The sequence below is a fragment of the Pollicipes pollicipes genome, unplaced genomic scaffold (assembly GCF_011947565.3).
Source record: "Pollicipes pollicipes isolate AB1234 unplaced genomic scaffold, Ppol_2.1 Scaffold_7261;HRSCAF=8764_pilon_pilon_pilon, whole genome shotgun sequence".
Taxonomy (NCBI): domain Eukaryota; kingdom Metazoa; phylum Arthropoda; class Thecostraca; order Pollicipedomorpha; family Pollicipedidae; genus Pollicipes; species Pollicipes pollicipes.
Genome location: NW_023597054.1, coordinates 35,865,105 through 35,881,023, shown reverse-complemented (window position 1 = coordinate 35,881,023; position 15,919 = coordinate 35,865,105). Strand labels below are relative to the sequence as shown.

Here is a 15,919-nt window from a genome sequence, read left to right as displayed (position 1 = left end):
CCCGGCCGTGGGCCTGCACATGCGCCAGCAGGTGGACAGGTACCGCCAGCTCGCCGACCAGACCCTGTCCGTCGCGCAGTTCTACATGCGCACCACGCTCGAAATGCGCCGGGCTATTCAGAACGAGATGATCGTCGAGGGAGCGACGCCACGGTTCAGCTACCTGCAGAGAGGCAGGCAGCTGGGCGCCTGGCGACAGCGTTTCTACCTGGCGGTCGGCACCGGCGTCGCCATTCCGATGCGCTGCGCCACGTTTGAGCCCAGCCGAGAGGTGCACCAGCGGGCCGGCGGCCGCATCCGGACCCACCTGCACCTGAACGTGCCGCCGCTGTTCACCAGCAGCTTCAATGTCTCGTACCGGCTGTTCGTGCACGGGCCGGAGGAGCCGAACGTGGGCGACCTGCCGGCGAGCGGGCTCGGCGCGCCGGCCACGCCGTCGCTGGAGGTGCGGCCCGGCGGCAGAAACGGCTACCGTGTGACGGCGCGGCTGAGGCGGCTGGTCAACCTGCGCAGGCGGCCCTGCCGCGACCTGCCCGGCTACTCCGTGGCTCACTGTCTGAAGGAGTGCCTGTGGCGGCGGCTGGCGGCGCGCACCGGCTGTCGGCTGCCCTATATGGTGTCGGCCGGTGTGTTCCTGCCCGAGCTGCGCGGACCGCTTGATCACCTGCCCGCCTGCACGAGACTTGTGCTGCCCGACAGGAAGCGGATAATGGCTCTGAAGCCGCTGCCGGATCTGGCCTGCCAGTCCAAATTTGACAGGACCCCAGAAAACCGCGGGGTCGAGTCGGCGTATCTGCCAACAGAGCGGGCGACAGTCCTCAACGACGCGGGACTCGAGACGCCCTCCGCCGTGGGCCCGACTGAACGCACCGGGACGGGCGTGCATGGCAGGATCGCTCCAGGCCGCGCCCCACTCTTCATGCCGCCACATAAGGCCGTGCAGTATGTGCCCGAAGATCTGTTGAGCAACGTGAGCGGCTGCGACTGCCCGATGGCCTGTCGCGAGGATGTCTATGACCCGCAGAGGCAGAGCTTGGGTTTGGACGACGCAAGCGACATCACCGGTTGCGGGGCGCGTGTCGAACTGACGCTGGACCTGGACACGGAGCAGATACAGGAGGCCATCACGTTCACGCTCAGCACGCTGCTGGCCAACTTTGGCGGCTTCCTCGGGCTCGTCACCGGGGTCTCGCTCTTCGCGCTCGCCGACCTGGTGGAGGCTTCGATGTGGGCCGTGCCGCAGCGGTGGCGCGCCAGGCGCGTGACCCAGGCAGAGCGCGGAAGTTTCGGGGACGAACCCGGGCTGCTTTCGCAGAAGGCGATGAAGCTGAGTCATCAGGATGACAGGCCAGGCTCGCCCAGATTCGAAATGGAGTGCCAGACATGTTGGCAAGAATAACAACAATGCAGGGGATCAGCCGGGCTGTAGCTGAGGCTTGGCCCTCCAATTTCTCTTAAGTAGCCGTAAGATATATATTTCCTGTACTGTTAAGATAGCGTATGCACAGTCATAAATCATGGCAATGTTCAACCAGCGTGATATGGGGATTCCTGGCAGTGCTCCACCTTCCAAACTTGCATTGTCATATCAATTACGTGTCGGAACAGTGACGTCATCGCCGGATAGGATGGCTTGTGTTTGAAGTATGTTTTTGCATTTTATTGGCACAGAAAGAATAGCAAGCCACCCCCCCCCCCTTTGAGGCGGCTTTTGAACCCCAGCAAATTATGAAAAACCGGAATTCTTCATGTTTCGTGTTTTGCCGTCGGCAGTAACACTAGATAGCCCACTGCTAAAATGGAAGCACCACTGTCACGTGTCCGTGTGATGCGTGGTGATGAAAGGGGGAGTGACACATTTGAACACGGTCATGAAAAACTGCCTGCAGTTAATCCACTGGACCGGTTTTCACCATACGTGACGTTAGGAAGTATTCCGCAGCCCTCCAAGACGACGCAAGTTATTTGGATGACTGCGGTTATCCTGTTTTATTTTGTGCAAAAAATGCTGGTCGAAACGGAGGGTAGGGCTTCGAACAGCACCTCCTCATCTCCGGCACGAAGGCCACCAACCGTACACTAGGCGGCAGCAAGTCACACGGTTGAAAGGTCCCCGGCCACTGCGCTGCAGTGCATTGCCGCTAGGCTTTGGCGCCGCGGACCGATCTAGTGTATATCGGGCGTCTGACCTTGATGCTCGGAGGTTCTTCGCGAATGTAATGATCGAATGATACGTCCTCGTAGACGTAGCACATTATAAGCTCCCGTGCGATGTGCTACCAATATGGTTGGTCAGTTCTTCCTACCACCTGTTTCGGCTACGGTTGGGAAGAATGAGGCAGATCTTATTTAATAATGCCATTGTTTTTTAACAGCTAATAAGCAAGCGTAGTGATAGTCAAGCCTGGAGCATAGTTTAATGCTGAAGTCAAGTATAATCCCTAATAAGCAAGCAAGTATAGGTAGTCGTCGAGCGAAAGAATTCCCCGGCGTCCCTTTTTAAGACGACATTGGAGCTGGACGACGATTTTTCGAAAAATGGCAGTATATTGTACATCCGGCGCCCGATGTGCGCGTCTACGCATGTATACGTCTACGTCTACGCCTGGTATACGCACAGACATGCGCTTTTTAATTTTGACCTATAATATGTCACTCCCTCTACTCATGATGCACAGTTGCAGAGGTGCACGATGCTTCCCTCCCCTCCAGCATGGCCGTTGAACGCGTCTGACCCGCCACCCTGTGCTGTGCCCGCCACCCTGTCCTGTCCTGGCCATTAAGTGTGGCGTGTTGTCGCAATCCCCGATATAGCTACGTACACTCCTCGCTCTGTCAATAGGGAGTGTTTCATCAGCACTGATTGTCAGCTTTGATGTGATCTGCTCGATTTAATTAGTGGCGCCTAGCGTGGGAGCTGGCAACGCAGGTTTTAGAACAGATTATGTGATGTTTCGCCGTCGAATTCAGTAGTATGTTTCGGTCCTGATGATGCGATGTGGGATGTTTGTGCCGTAATAAATGAGTTCGGATCCCCACCCTGCTGGATATCGAAATATTAGAATATCTGCCCGAGACTGTAAGCGGACATAAGGTAGAAGTGGGCGTCCAATCCGCTTATAATATTGCAGCGGTATAAGTACCACTCACAGTGCATAAGGGCGCAAAATGACCATTGTAGTCGACGCGCCCGAAAGCGCCAATAGACAAAATTCACAGTGAAAATGTTCAAACGTTAAAACATGATTTAAAACGTATGCACCTTCGTACGGTCGCATTGCTGAACAGGTTGACACGTGTGAGATCCCGTGGAATCTCTTTTGGATCCTAAAGATTCAACCGGCAAACAAGTACGAAGTAATACGACACCCCAGAGAAGCCTTTGGTGAAATTGTAAAAACAAAATTTAACGTTTTCCAAGTTCCCAGAAGAGCTTTTGGCAGACTGGTGCCGGTAGTGTAGTGTTGGAACTGCTCGTCTGGAAAATCCGGGGTACGGAGTTCGATTCCTCGCGGTGGCCACCCCTTTTTGCCAGGTTGGTTGAGCGACGACGTTCTATGGCCTCAGCAGCGGAGTGCGTTGCGAAGCCCCAATGACAACAACAATCCTTCGGTTAAGTTGTGAAATGGGTCCTTGATCTCAAAAGATCCTTCTACAAGACCTCAAGAGATCCTGGGCATCATCACGCGCGTCATCATCATGGAAAATCCGGTATCCAGAGCTCCGATCCTCGGATCTATTTCTGGGATCCAAGTACATGTCTCCAGGATTTCACCATAGGCCTGTTATGCGCCCACTAGGTTTTCAAATGAGTCCAGTGAAATAGCATAGTTTGGAGCCCAGCATCGCAAAAACTGCAAAGATTGACGGAAATTCTGGTCATTTCTCTGCAGTTTCAGACAAACCAGAACACAGCCTTACGCTTCTGAGCTGAAAATCGTATAAATAATTATCACGCATTCTAATTTGCGGTGTTTTCTCATCGCACGTTAATGCCATTTCATCAAGTTATTCGCGCGCATCGAGTACTCATCATGTGCCAGTCGCGCATTGAGCCTTCAGCTAAGCTGATAGCCGTTGGAAACAAAGAACAGCGCCGTTGCATACATCCACTGTATGTGGGTGGTACTTTTTGTCCGTAGCTAAGTGCCCCGAAAAGGCAGCTACATCGATTTGGACATGGCAACCAACCCCGGTCTCGTTATCTCCTTGAGCTCCGTTACCGTTCCCGATCACTAAAGTGTATACAGTTTGATTAACCTTTCTGATGTCGGTCATACCACGCTGCCATTTTGACCTTTCATTGCGCCCTTTTAAAACGTACTGAGCCTCCAGAGTTAGTGCATTAGCAGGACTCGTATTGTAGGCTCACGTTGGCAACTTGCCCTTTGCATTGAAAACGACTCTTGTTGACGCACCGCTTCCCGCCGTTGAACCCTTGCCTGACCTTCACGGAAGACTCGTCACACCATCACACTCCATATTCCGTAAAGAACTCGGCTCGAACGCTTTGCGCGGATGGGCTTTATGTTCAGAGAACCAGTGATACGGTGTTTGCGGCGCGTTGGCGGAATCTACCACGCGTGGCAAGCAGATCCAATGCAGTGAATCATTTGGCCTACGACCTCTCTCCGGTCCAATGCAGTGAACCATTTGGCCTGCGACCTCTCTGCCAGGAGCTCGTGCGGTACTTCGACACGGCCGCCTGGGCCAAGTGGAACCCGTTTGGCCATTCGCTGGCTAGCCTTTTTTCTTCTTTCGGGCACAACAGCCAGCCCGTTCAGGGCTGACACCCATTATCCCCGGACATGCAGTCCAACACGCTCTTACAAGCCCGCGGGAACCGTTGCATATGGCCGCATAACGATGTCAACACTGCGTCACGGCTCTGGGTCTTAGAATAGAATTATCTTTTTTTTTCAAAAAGTGGGCTGCTCACAACCCTTGACGGGTTCAAATGATGCACTGTGCGCTAGGGCAGTATGAGAGAGCCAAAAAAGCATGAGGTGCACGTAAACCAACTATAATTAACTGGTTTCAGGCAGGGTCCAAGCCGACAAGTACGTCAGTGTCGTTTCTCACCATGATTGAGTCAAAATATTTTGTAGGCCAGCGCATACAGCAAACGATGCCTTCTTGAGCTGTGGGCTACGCTTGTCGGTGTCAACGACGTTAATGATGTATCTCGCGTTTGAGACGCAAACGGAATGGCGCATCACGCAAGAAACTAAAAGTACCTAGTCGTGAAAAAGATCTCTAACGAAAGTAACTTCTTTAACAGCTGACGGAATTGTTTATGATAGCTCAAGAATGATCCTGAAGGGCAGGAAGAAGAAGTGAGTTCACATGTTTTGCAGTGTTTTGCATGCGATGCTCTAAGCTACACCAATGGACCTGAGTGATTAATTAGTATTCAAAATCCATGAAATGCATATGCGCCTCGGTTTTTTTGTCTTTTTCGGTGCAGATTTGGGGAGCGAGCTGCGTTGTATTAGCAATCATTGAGGATTGCTGCCAGGCAGTGACAGTCTACCTCTGCCTCCCCGTTTTCAATTCAGTTTCGGTTTTAATTCAGCTCAGCAGCCTTCTCTGTCACTGGCAAGTCCTCGATTAGTGATGCGTTAAGTACGTGCGATGTCTACATGTGTTCAGAGGCGGATGTTCTGACTTGTCATGGAGGGAGTACATTTTCTCCACACGAATGTTGCGCTTTTCATCGGCCCTAGCGACGGCTCGAAATTAACTGAAGCTTGCGCGCTAAAACATGCCGGCCGCCTGCCATACCCAAAAAGCAAATAATCATGCCCGGAGGGCATTACGTGCCGGACACGCGCTCAAAAAAGCTGTATCACATGTGAGTGCACACAGATGTGAAATGTTGCAAAAAATCGACTTGTCTCATGCAGCTTCATGAAGAGTTAATTTTAAAACACTGACGGGTAATACAATACAAATGCCGTTTTAAGTTTAAGAAAGGGGAATGTGATAACGTTTTTCTTCAAGAAATATGACGAACCTCGCGCCGTATGTACGGACAATGGGTGGGACAATGGGGCAAATTCTTTGCTACGAACACAGTTTTTGCACTGTGCCATGGGAAGATGTTCGTGGAACAATGTCGCATGGAAATGCTGAGCGTTTACCTACGTTTATGTTGAATATGGGTGACCAGCAAGGCGCTTCGTGCGACGTGGGGAGAGCGGGGAGGCAGCAGACATGGGAGTCTTGGAGTGTCATCACGTAGCTGCTATCGAAAACTAAGTTATTTGATTCTGATATCGTTGGCAGTATATACCAACGCATTCGATCAGTGCCACCGGACTCCGTGAAATGAACGGTGGACGGGAGTCATTTGGTGATGGATCAGGCGGAGGTCCGCTGATGCAACGGTCAGGCGTCTCACGGACAAAGCTGCTGAAGGTTGTCTAGACATGGGTCTGCCAGGTTCGACGGATTCAGGCAGCGAAGTCGATGAATTTATGGTGATTGAAAGGTAGTGTTCCACATTGGTATGTGATTTTGAACTAAAAGTCATGTTGAAGATAATTCGGTGCAGTTCACATCCCAGCCCTTCTTAAGGCCTAAATCCCGTTAGTTTCTGAGCTGCACGCCTGTGAAGATGTGCAGCTTTTTTCGGGGAGACTATTTCAAGGTCATCCAAGCATTCAGGGCGCCGTAATAGCGTTATTCAAATCTTGTCATTCCATTAGCTATGCGGCGATCAAGGGTAAGAAATGTCGAGTTGTTCATAGTTGTCGTTGAGTTGTCGAGTTGTTGCTGTCGAGTCGTTCATACCTGGTGTTCGTGAGCAGCACAATCTTGAGATATATCGGCTGTCAATTTGCTCCTAATCAATGTTGTGCAGGGTACGATGACGTATTCCAACGATGACATATGGAGGAGCATATTTAGTGAACAGAAAAATTATGGTACCTAGAGCAGTGTTTTCCACTTAAAAGTATATTAATAGTTGATGAGATTATTTCATCATATCTGACCTTGTTTGCTCCAACATTTTTAAATATGGAGCGTTTCCTGTAAGTTTGTTGTCAGTTGTTTGCAAAGTTATGTCGAATTGTTGTATGCGGGACCGATATTGGTCACAATAAACAGGACTACAGACCTTTGCAGCTTTCCGGCCCAATCTCACAGTTCAGGCCATCGCGAGCTTGTTGCCAGTATATTCACCACAGGGTTCAGGTAGTCCCACGTGTCTATCCGCTCTGGCTGATTAAGTATGACATTGATCCTTAAGCGACGTCCAAACGGGCGGATCTGTCGTTTGCCCAAGAGAACACGAGCGGCCGCGCGTGGCAACCCCACGCGGTTGCCATGACGATGGTCTGTTCTATCCCGCGTCAGAGTCTGCTGGTCTGGCGCTTGGCCTTTGCTGGTCTGCTTGGCTGCCGCGCCCGGTCGTTGAGCGACGGGCCCCGCTTTGATTCATGTTCTCAGCGCCGTCGGAATGGGAAGTTGTTATGTTTTCCACGTTGATGTTATGCGGAGGCGAAAACGTAGTGGCAATGCAACGTTGCTGAGGACATTCCTGATCAAACACCCTACGTGCAAACGCCTAGCAATACGCTTAAAAATTTCCAAGCTATTGCATGTTGTGTTATTGAAAATGGCGTAAATCTGCATTCGGTTGTAGTCACCAGAAAGGCAGTGTTTGAGGTCCGCAGGCGCGGCATCGCGCCTAAGGTTGGACACGGCGCATCAGGGGATGGCCTGAACGGAGCGAAGTCGTGTCCTTTGTTTTCTTGTAAACGGGTTTTGACGTGCCGTTGTAAGTCCTGTTGACATTGTTAAGGGGCCCCAGCTGGCGCGTGGCGTCCGCTGCCTATTGTTGTTCATGATGAATGTGTGTGGTCCTTGGTACTGGTCTATAATTATGTCTTTATGGGCAACAATAATGCGGCAAGTAACGTGTGACAGCGTTATGTATTACCAACTCTCGAATGTCGTGCATTTCAAAGGACTTGTGAAAAATTGGGTCTGTTTTGTGCGCTCCACACTGCGTGCGCCCCCGTGCTGTTCCTTGTACGCACCGTTTTGTTCTGCAGATCGCGTGCACGAAAAGCCGACGACGGTGTGGGTCGGATAGGCGTGGGCTATCAGGTCGAAGGTCAGATGACCCGAATCAGCCACGGCGGGCGCCGACGGCAGACAAGTTTGGAGTCATGACAAGTTATGACACGTTCATTTTGCCTTCTGCACTATGATTCGGTTTTCAAGTTCTAGTTGTGACACATGACACGAAATCGGAAGCTCCCTTCAACATATCTGAACGCCGCGAGCACTCGCAAAGCAGTGTCCGTCCAGTCGGCGGCATCGGAGACCGCCTGCCGCAGGCCACGTTACCGGGCGGCACCTGGTCACGATGAACACTAAGGTGTCGTTTATCACGACCTTGGCGCAAATTCAGCAGTCATGTTTCGCCAGATGGAGATCGGGCTCCGTGGCCGGGGACCGGAGTAAACCCGCAGCAATGTCGTGCTCCTCGTGCGAGAAATATCAACAGTTCCTCCCAGATGTCGCTGGAGGGATGTTGTTTCGCCTCGGATGGTGGTCGCGATATTAACAAACGGCACTGATGCTATGTGCCCGCCGCGCGACTGAGTGCGCGCGCTAGCCGAGCCGACTCCGAGGTCACATGGCAATGGCGTGGGGATCCTTCGTCAGCTGAGCGTGATCCAGCGCCAGCTCGCCAGCTGCCGAGAATCAGCACGGTCGGCACGTCGTCCCAGTGACTGCGTGGTTGGCACGGCGAGCGACGCACGCGGTCTGCCATCGGAGCACGCCATCGCTGGTGGTGTGTACACTCACAGTTTGTGTTGGCACATCGCTGTGTACACTCACAGTTTGTGTTGGCACATCGCTGTGTACACTCACAGTTGTGTTGTTTGGAAGCTTGCTTACGGCCGAGTCACGTTAGCGCAGTCCGCCAAGGCAGTGCAGTCCTCAAAAACTAATGAGGACGATGTGCCTCATCTACTTCTCTGGTCACGTGAGTGTCGGTACTGCTAATATGACGAAAGCAGAAAGTTCGTTTGTCAAATGTCAGCCTGTGTTGAAGGCAATCAAAGCGGTGCAGGCAGCCGAATGGTGACTTGTTGGCGCAGGCGAACGTAGCAAATTCAACCCATATTTTGCAGGCGAGGTGGGCAGGCTAGGAACTTATTAGTAAGCTTGTGAAGTGTCTGGTCGATTTTGAAAATAAACCGTTTCCCGGATATTTCAAGCTAAATAATTAGTCAAATATCTGGCCTTTCAGGGAGTTTTGTAAACTAACGGGTTACATATCATTCCTGCAACGCACGCGTCGTGTCTGGGATCACTCCATTCCCAGATGTCATTTTCGCTGTGAATGCAGAAATGAGCTGGAAGGACGACCGTCGTCGTGTGCTACCCACCAGCGCAGAGCGGTCGCAGCGTAACTCATGCCTAGCTCGAGAGCTCCAAACAGATCGTTCGCGCGCCTGGCGTTATGTAAACCACAGGATGCCTGTCCCCAGTGGCGCATCGAGTGGGGAAATGGGAAGCGGCGCTGGTGCCTCCCCCCCCCCCCCCGCCCCCGCGTGTTTTGGAGGTCACGGGTGAATAAGCGGATTGCTCTGCTCAACTTCTAAAAGAGCACCGTGTATCTGTTGTCGGATCGCCGCAGCCTGCCGCCCCGATGCCACGGGACTCTTTGGATAGGGACGCGGCGAAACTCAGCAGGTACAGAGCTCAGCGTCGCCGCATCAATGGTCTGATCTTCTTTCCCACGCGTTGCTCGCTTCCGTGTGCTAGGAGGACCTTGCTGTTTGTCGTGCAATAACTGTGCTCGTAACTGAGCAGTAACATTACAATCGTACTTTATGGGAATGTTCGCCCGTTTACCAGATGGCCCTTGCTGGACCCCATGTGTGGCGTTGATGCTGCACGTAACTGCGATGCGGCTTCTGGCATGAACTGCGTGTTGCAGTTTGGTCTTCATCTTTCTCAATAAGCTCCTCACGAATCTGGCGGTCGCCAAGTCCTTGGTCAATCCTTCGGCGCAACCAGTCAGGAGGGGGTCGCGTCGCGATGCATGTGAGATCAATACGCTCGTGTCGCACTCGGCGGGATCGCGGCTGGCCTGCGGTGTCAGCGCTAGCCCCCCCCCCCCTTCCCTCCTCCGGGGCAGCGTCCCGAGCTGGGGTCGCCTTGGGGTTAGGCATTTCAACCAAGACAGATCGCGGTGCCTGGAGCGTTTGCTGTCAGGAGCTAGACGGTTGTCAATAACCCGTGACGGTGAGCGGCGAGTTTGGGGTTTGAGAGTCGCGTCGACTGCAGCGGTCATTCAGCGCTCGGCGTGTGGGTTTCAGTGACAGGCCCGCCAGCGACCTAGGTTGACTTACTCATGTGACAGTTTGATCGTCGTTTGGCGTTCGAATATCATTCGTTTGACTGGCTGTATCTGCTGCCATGGAGGCATCATTTGGCGTCTGAACATGATTCGTTTGACTAGCTATTTCGGCCGCCATGGACGCATTGCCTCGCATAAATGTAGTAACTGGTCAATGCAGGGCTACTGGATTTTACAGTGGGTTTGAGGCAAATGTTTCCAAAAATCCTCTTATACCATATCGTCATCGCGTAGCACTGTTCTGGCTTTAATGGGCCTTTTAGGCATGAAAGATACGTAACCTAGTTTTTGATATGCTCATTTTGTTTTCAGCCAACGAGAAGCGCTTTCCAATGTCAAGCTCATTGCCAGCAAGTCTCGAGTCGACCTTGCAAAGATTTTGTGACAGACTTCAAGGGTGGCATTATCCTTTAGATTCGAGTACTCAGCAGATAAAGCCGGGGGCTCCCCTATCTTCTGGAGTGTCGTGCGCGGAACAGCAAACCATGAGCAAGTTGTCCCTGTTTTGTTACGTTATCTGCGCATCGGCATCCCGAGTATGGATCCTTACAACCGAGTCCACGCATGCCAATGGGGTGTTCGACCTGTGGAAAAGCTTGGAGCTTGACACGCACCAACCCAGCCGCACCAACGCTGCTTGAAATCACTGGACAGGCGTGACCGACGCACGCGTGGCCACCGACCCTGCAGCTCATTGGTTCTCTTCTCTGTTTCCTGCTCACCTGCTGCACGAAGAGAGGTCACGGTAGCCTGAGATAGTTGGCGGTCCCGGAGGTCGTCCGTCTCACCTGCTGAACGGTCATGTCTAAGGTCACGGATGTTTGGTCCGATGCAATCAAGTTTACTGCTCGTCTGCACTTGTTGGCGGGTATTAGTGGCTTGTCCAGACATGCAGGAGTGTTCACCAATGAAACATCTTTAGTTCTATGTTGCGAGAGTATCCTGTATGCAATCTCCTCCCGTGAATCCCGGGCCAGGACTTCAAATCATTCACATCAGAGATGCCATGTTCTGTCCCAGCTGCCATGTTATTTATGTGCATAATGCACAGAACGAATGCTGCACAGATGCACAGATAATATATCTGTCACGTTCTGGTTACGTAGGCCCCAACCGCGCGGTGCATTCAATTGTGACATGTATTGGGGTGGCATTTACAAAACAACGTGTCATTCGGTACCACAATGGAGGCCGCCGTAAACGCGGAGCACCGCCTTCAACACCACTGAGCACCGTCCCGTCGGCGGCGTCCGTCTCAGCCCGGCGCACCGTCGCCTTGGCTCGTGCCGGCTGCGGCACCCGCCCCGTCCCGTCCCGAGCCGTCCCGTGCTGGCGGCGGTCAGGGTCGTCAGCATCGCTACTCGCTGTCCGGTATGGTCTGCAGCCCGGCCGGTCGGTCGGGCGTCGAGTGCCGCGGCGTCGGCTGCAGCAGCGGCGGCCGGTCCGGCTCGGCGGCCGCGTCCGGCCGGCGCGGCGTCGCGTGCAGCAGCGGCGGCGGCGGCGCCGTGTCGGCGGCGCCGGCCGACGGCGCCACCGCCGCCAGCAGCGGCGTGCGCTCCGTGTCTTCGGCGTCGTCGCTGCGCGTCGGTCGCAGCCGCGTCAGCCGCTCTATGTCGGCGTCGATGGCAGCGACGCGCAGCTGACGCCAGCGGCGCAGACACTGCAGCACCACAGGCACAGCCAGCAGCAGCGTGAGCGCCGCCAGCGCCGCCACCGTGGCCGGGAAACCGTAGGCGTCTGTGGCCACGCCGGCCGCCAGCGGGCCGATGGTGTTGCCGATGGAGAAGGTACTGCACCAGATGCTGGACACGTACGCCTGCGTTGCCAGCCCGTCCGTGAGGCCGACCTCGCCGCCGGCGCGCAGGATGTTGCCGAAGGTGGGGATGAAGGCGCCGCCCAGGAACAGCTCTCGCATGGTCATGCCAAGCGCCACCAGGGAGCGGCTGGGCGCCAGCGGCAGCACGGCCGTGGGCGCGATTAGGATCAGACCGACGGCGGCCAGCAGCAGGCTGGCCGTCATTTGCACGTAGTTGTTGGGCAGGTCGTCGCACAGCTTGCCCCAGACGGGCCCGATGACGGCGTAGGTGCCACTGGCCAGCAAGAAGAAGAGGCCGAGCTGGGCGGGCGAGACACCCAACTCGGCGGTGACGAACGGCGCCAGGCCAGGGTCCAGCGCCGTCCAGTCGACAGCCACCAAGAGCAGCACCACCACGTTGAGCCACACCTCGGAAGACCGCATCATCTTCTGCGACATCTGGCGCACGTGCACGCGCTGAGGGTCGCCGCCGACCCATGGCAGCGTGCAGCAGGTGACGGCCGTCACAGCCAGTATCACGCCGCCCAGCACGAAGAACGGCAGGCCGTAGCCGCCGGCGGTGAACAGGCCCCCTCCGATGGCCGGCCCCGCCGCCAGACCCACGGCGCACATGGTCTCGCACGTGCCCACCAGCAGGTTGATGTTGTCCGGGATCTGGTTGGCCACGATCGTGTAGGAGGCTGTGATGAAGGCCGCCGTGCCGATCGCTTCCACCACGCGCGCCAGGTAACAGGCGGCCATGAAGCCGTTGGGGTCGCCGATATAGTCCAGCAGGCCGAACACCAGCGTCGAGGCGCCGGCCGTGCCCAGGCCCAGGTGGAAGACACGTGACGCGCCCAGCACGGGGATTAGCTTGCCGACCAGTGGTGCCACGGCGAATTGTGTGAAGGCGTAGACGGCGAACACGCCACCCACCAGCGACTGCGACACGCCGCGCCGCTCTGCCTCGCTGGGGAAGAACGGCACCAGCACGCCGACAATGCAGCCGTACAGCAGGTTGCCGACCACCACGCTGCAGATGATCTTCTTCTCGCGCCAACTGAAGCGCACGTACTTGCGCTTGTTCTTCATGTTGGAGAAGTGCGGTATGGTGGGCAGCGAGTTGCGGTGCATGCGGTGCTGCTGGCGCGGCCCCGCCGGCCCCAGCGGCAGCCCGTCGCTGGGGCCGGCGCCGGCCGGCGTGCTCTGGCTGCGCGTCCGCCTGGCGGCCGCTGCTCGTTCTCTGTGTGAGGCCATCGCGCCGCCGCTGCCGCCCGCTGACTGTCGCCGCGGCTCGCCCGCTCTCCCGCGCCCTCCTCTCCCCTGGCGGCGGCGCTGGGCGGCGCCGCGCCGTCCGAGCCGGGCTAAAGTCCAAGGCTCCCCCAGCGACCGGCCGATCGGGGACTAGTTTCAGTTGACGGGGTGCTCCAGCTTCGGTGAGATCATGAGATTTAAACGGTATTGTTCCAGGTGTGGCCAGGTGTGACCAGTGCGCGTGGAGCACTCGCGTTGACGTCAGATTCCCCAGGGTGCGAGTTTTCTGGCTTTCCATATTTTGTTGCTCAACGCATGCGGTTGCTAACGATATTGCCAGCCTTAACAGTGTCATACGTAAGGTTCACTCCCGTCTTGGTCCAGGCCCAGTTTCTCTGCCCGGTGAAGAGGTCACCAGGAGGGTTGCTCTCTCTCTCCTTCCTAGCGACGTACAAAGGGGTTCAGCATTAATACTATAACAAGTTGTAGGTGGCCAGGTGCTTGACATTAACAAAGTCAACACGAAGGAATGGCAACAAAAGATTCGAACTCGGGGAGAGCCACAGACAGGATTGGCACAAATAAAAGAAGGCCTGGCCAGCACTGCTTCGAAGTCCCTCCCAACCTCACTATGCATGCCAGCATCCCCAACTCCCGGCACTCCCCATCGTATACGTTTTCAGGTCATGTGCGCCTGCCGTTACATATGAAACCCCAGACCAGCGGAATTACTCTCTCCTTCGTGCATACCGATTATGTTTACAGTTTGGTGTTACCAGTGACGGTGGGCAGGCTTTTTCCGTGGGCATGATGATACAGTCCTGTGCTTAGTAGAAACTGTCCGATGCCCTGTCAAGGGCGTATTCGTCCGTGTCCTCGTATGTAGCCCGCGGCTATGTCTTTTCCAGGGAGAACGCAAAGGCGTCAACAAGTACTACCCGCCCGACTATGACCCTTCCAAGGGCGGGCTCAACAAGTTCCAGGGCACGCACGCGCTGCGCGAGCGTGCCCGCAAGCTGCACCTGGGCATCCTCGTCATCCGCTTCGAGATGCCGTACAACATCTGGTGCGACGGATGCGGAAATCACATAGGCATGGGCGTCAGGTAAGACAGCTGCCTGCGTCTCGTGGTTCATGATTCTGCTGCTGATGGCTAGAGCCGGGCATGGTGTCTCCGCTAGAAGCCGCGGCGTTGAAGCAGTTGAGATCATGGCTCTCAGGCTTGGAGACAGCCGCCATCCGCGGGCGGTGCGAGTCAGTGTGGCCTTAATCTACTGCTTTCTTCTCGGGTGAGCTGCTGAAACGTGTCATTACGCCGCCAGGAGTCGTTCTTCAGCCATTGGTAATGGCAGGGCACCGCAGAGGTGTTGCTGAAAAAACATGCTTTGTAGACCGAGAATAACATCAGTCTTGTGGGTGTGGCTGGTCTCAGCCAAATGGAGAGTCTTGTAAGAATTTGAGCTTTCTTTAGGTTCATTGTGATCGACGTTAAACCGCCGGAAGGATGCGGATCCTGGCTTGATGAGCGCTGCGCCGTGTTCTTCTCGGGGCCTACAACGCAACGTCAAAGGCCCTCAGCCCCCGGACGGCGTGATAAGGGGTGATTATTTGTGCACACGTGTTGTGATTTCAGTATCAAACTTCAGGCAAACGTGACCACCTCGCGATGGGAAGTCTGTCGTCTGTGCAGAATACGTTTGTGTATCACGCTTGTTTCCGCTGCACCGATGCCATTATAACACCATAGTTTTCAGCGTACCGTGAAGACTACACCTCGTGATCGTGGTGACTTTTTGTGACGAAGCTGCGATTTCAGGTACAACGCCGAGAAATCCAAGATTGGAATGTATTACACGACTCCGGTGTATCAGTTCCGGATGAAATGCCACCTGTGTGACAACTACTTTGTCATCAAAACAGATCCAGCGGTAAGTATCACAAAGCCGGCCGCACTGCGTGTCCAGGACCTGAACGTTAGGACGACGTACGACTACATACACCACATTACATCGTACGGTGAGAACTCGGAACTTTTTTAGCGTCGCTCGATTCGCTTCAGAACTTGGGCGTTTTGGTGTAGGATCCGAAACTCGTCCCACGGGGTAGCTTCTGGACTCGAGAGATTCGGCGTCACCACCAGCTTGTGAACGGCTTGTCCGTGTCGTCAGAACCTGGACTACGAGGTGTTGTCGGGCGCCCGGCGCCAAGAGCGCCGCTTCGACCCGGCCGAGAACGGCACCGTGGTGCCTGACGAGCGGGCCAAGATCCAGAAACTGTCCACCGATGCCATGTTCAAGCTAGAGCACGGCGCCGACGACGTAGACAAGCTGAAGAGCTCGACGCCCGCGCTGCAGCGGCTGGAGGCCGTCCAGGACAGACTTTGGGACGACTTCGCCGCCAACAAATTCCTCAGGGACAAGTTCAGGGTTTGTAACAGCGAGGCGTTGAGAGGGTTTGATGATAGCGACCAGTGCCGTTAA

General features: G+C 54.9%; 2 protein-coding genes across 2 annotated transcripts; one reads left to right on the top strand and one right to left on the bottom strand.

The window, feature by feature from the left end:
* Positions 1 to 11,747: 11,747 nt before the first annotated feature.
* Positions 11,748 to 13,277, bottom strand: LOC119111361 (MFS-type transporter SLC18B1). Its single transcript, XM_037235176.1, has 3 exons — positions 12,726 to 13,277; positions 12,105 to 12,644; positions 11,748 to 11,768 (listed from the first exon to the last, which is right to left on the bottom strand). Exons 1-3 carry the CDS (start codon positions 13,275 to 13,277, stop codon positions 11,748 to 11,750), a joined length of 1,113 nt encoding a protein of 370 aa, XP_037091071.1.
* LOC119111360 (coiled-coil domain-containing protein 130 homolog) lies at positions 13,276 to 15,919 on the top strand. Its single transcript, XM_037235175.1, has 4 exons — positions 13,276 to 13,296; positions 14,348 to 14,544; positions 15,256 to 15,367; positions 15,608 to 15,919. Exons 1-4 carry the CDS (start codon positions 13,276 to 13,278, stop codon positions 15,917 to 15,919), a joined length of 642 nt encoding a protein of 213 aa, XP_037091070.1.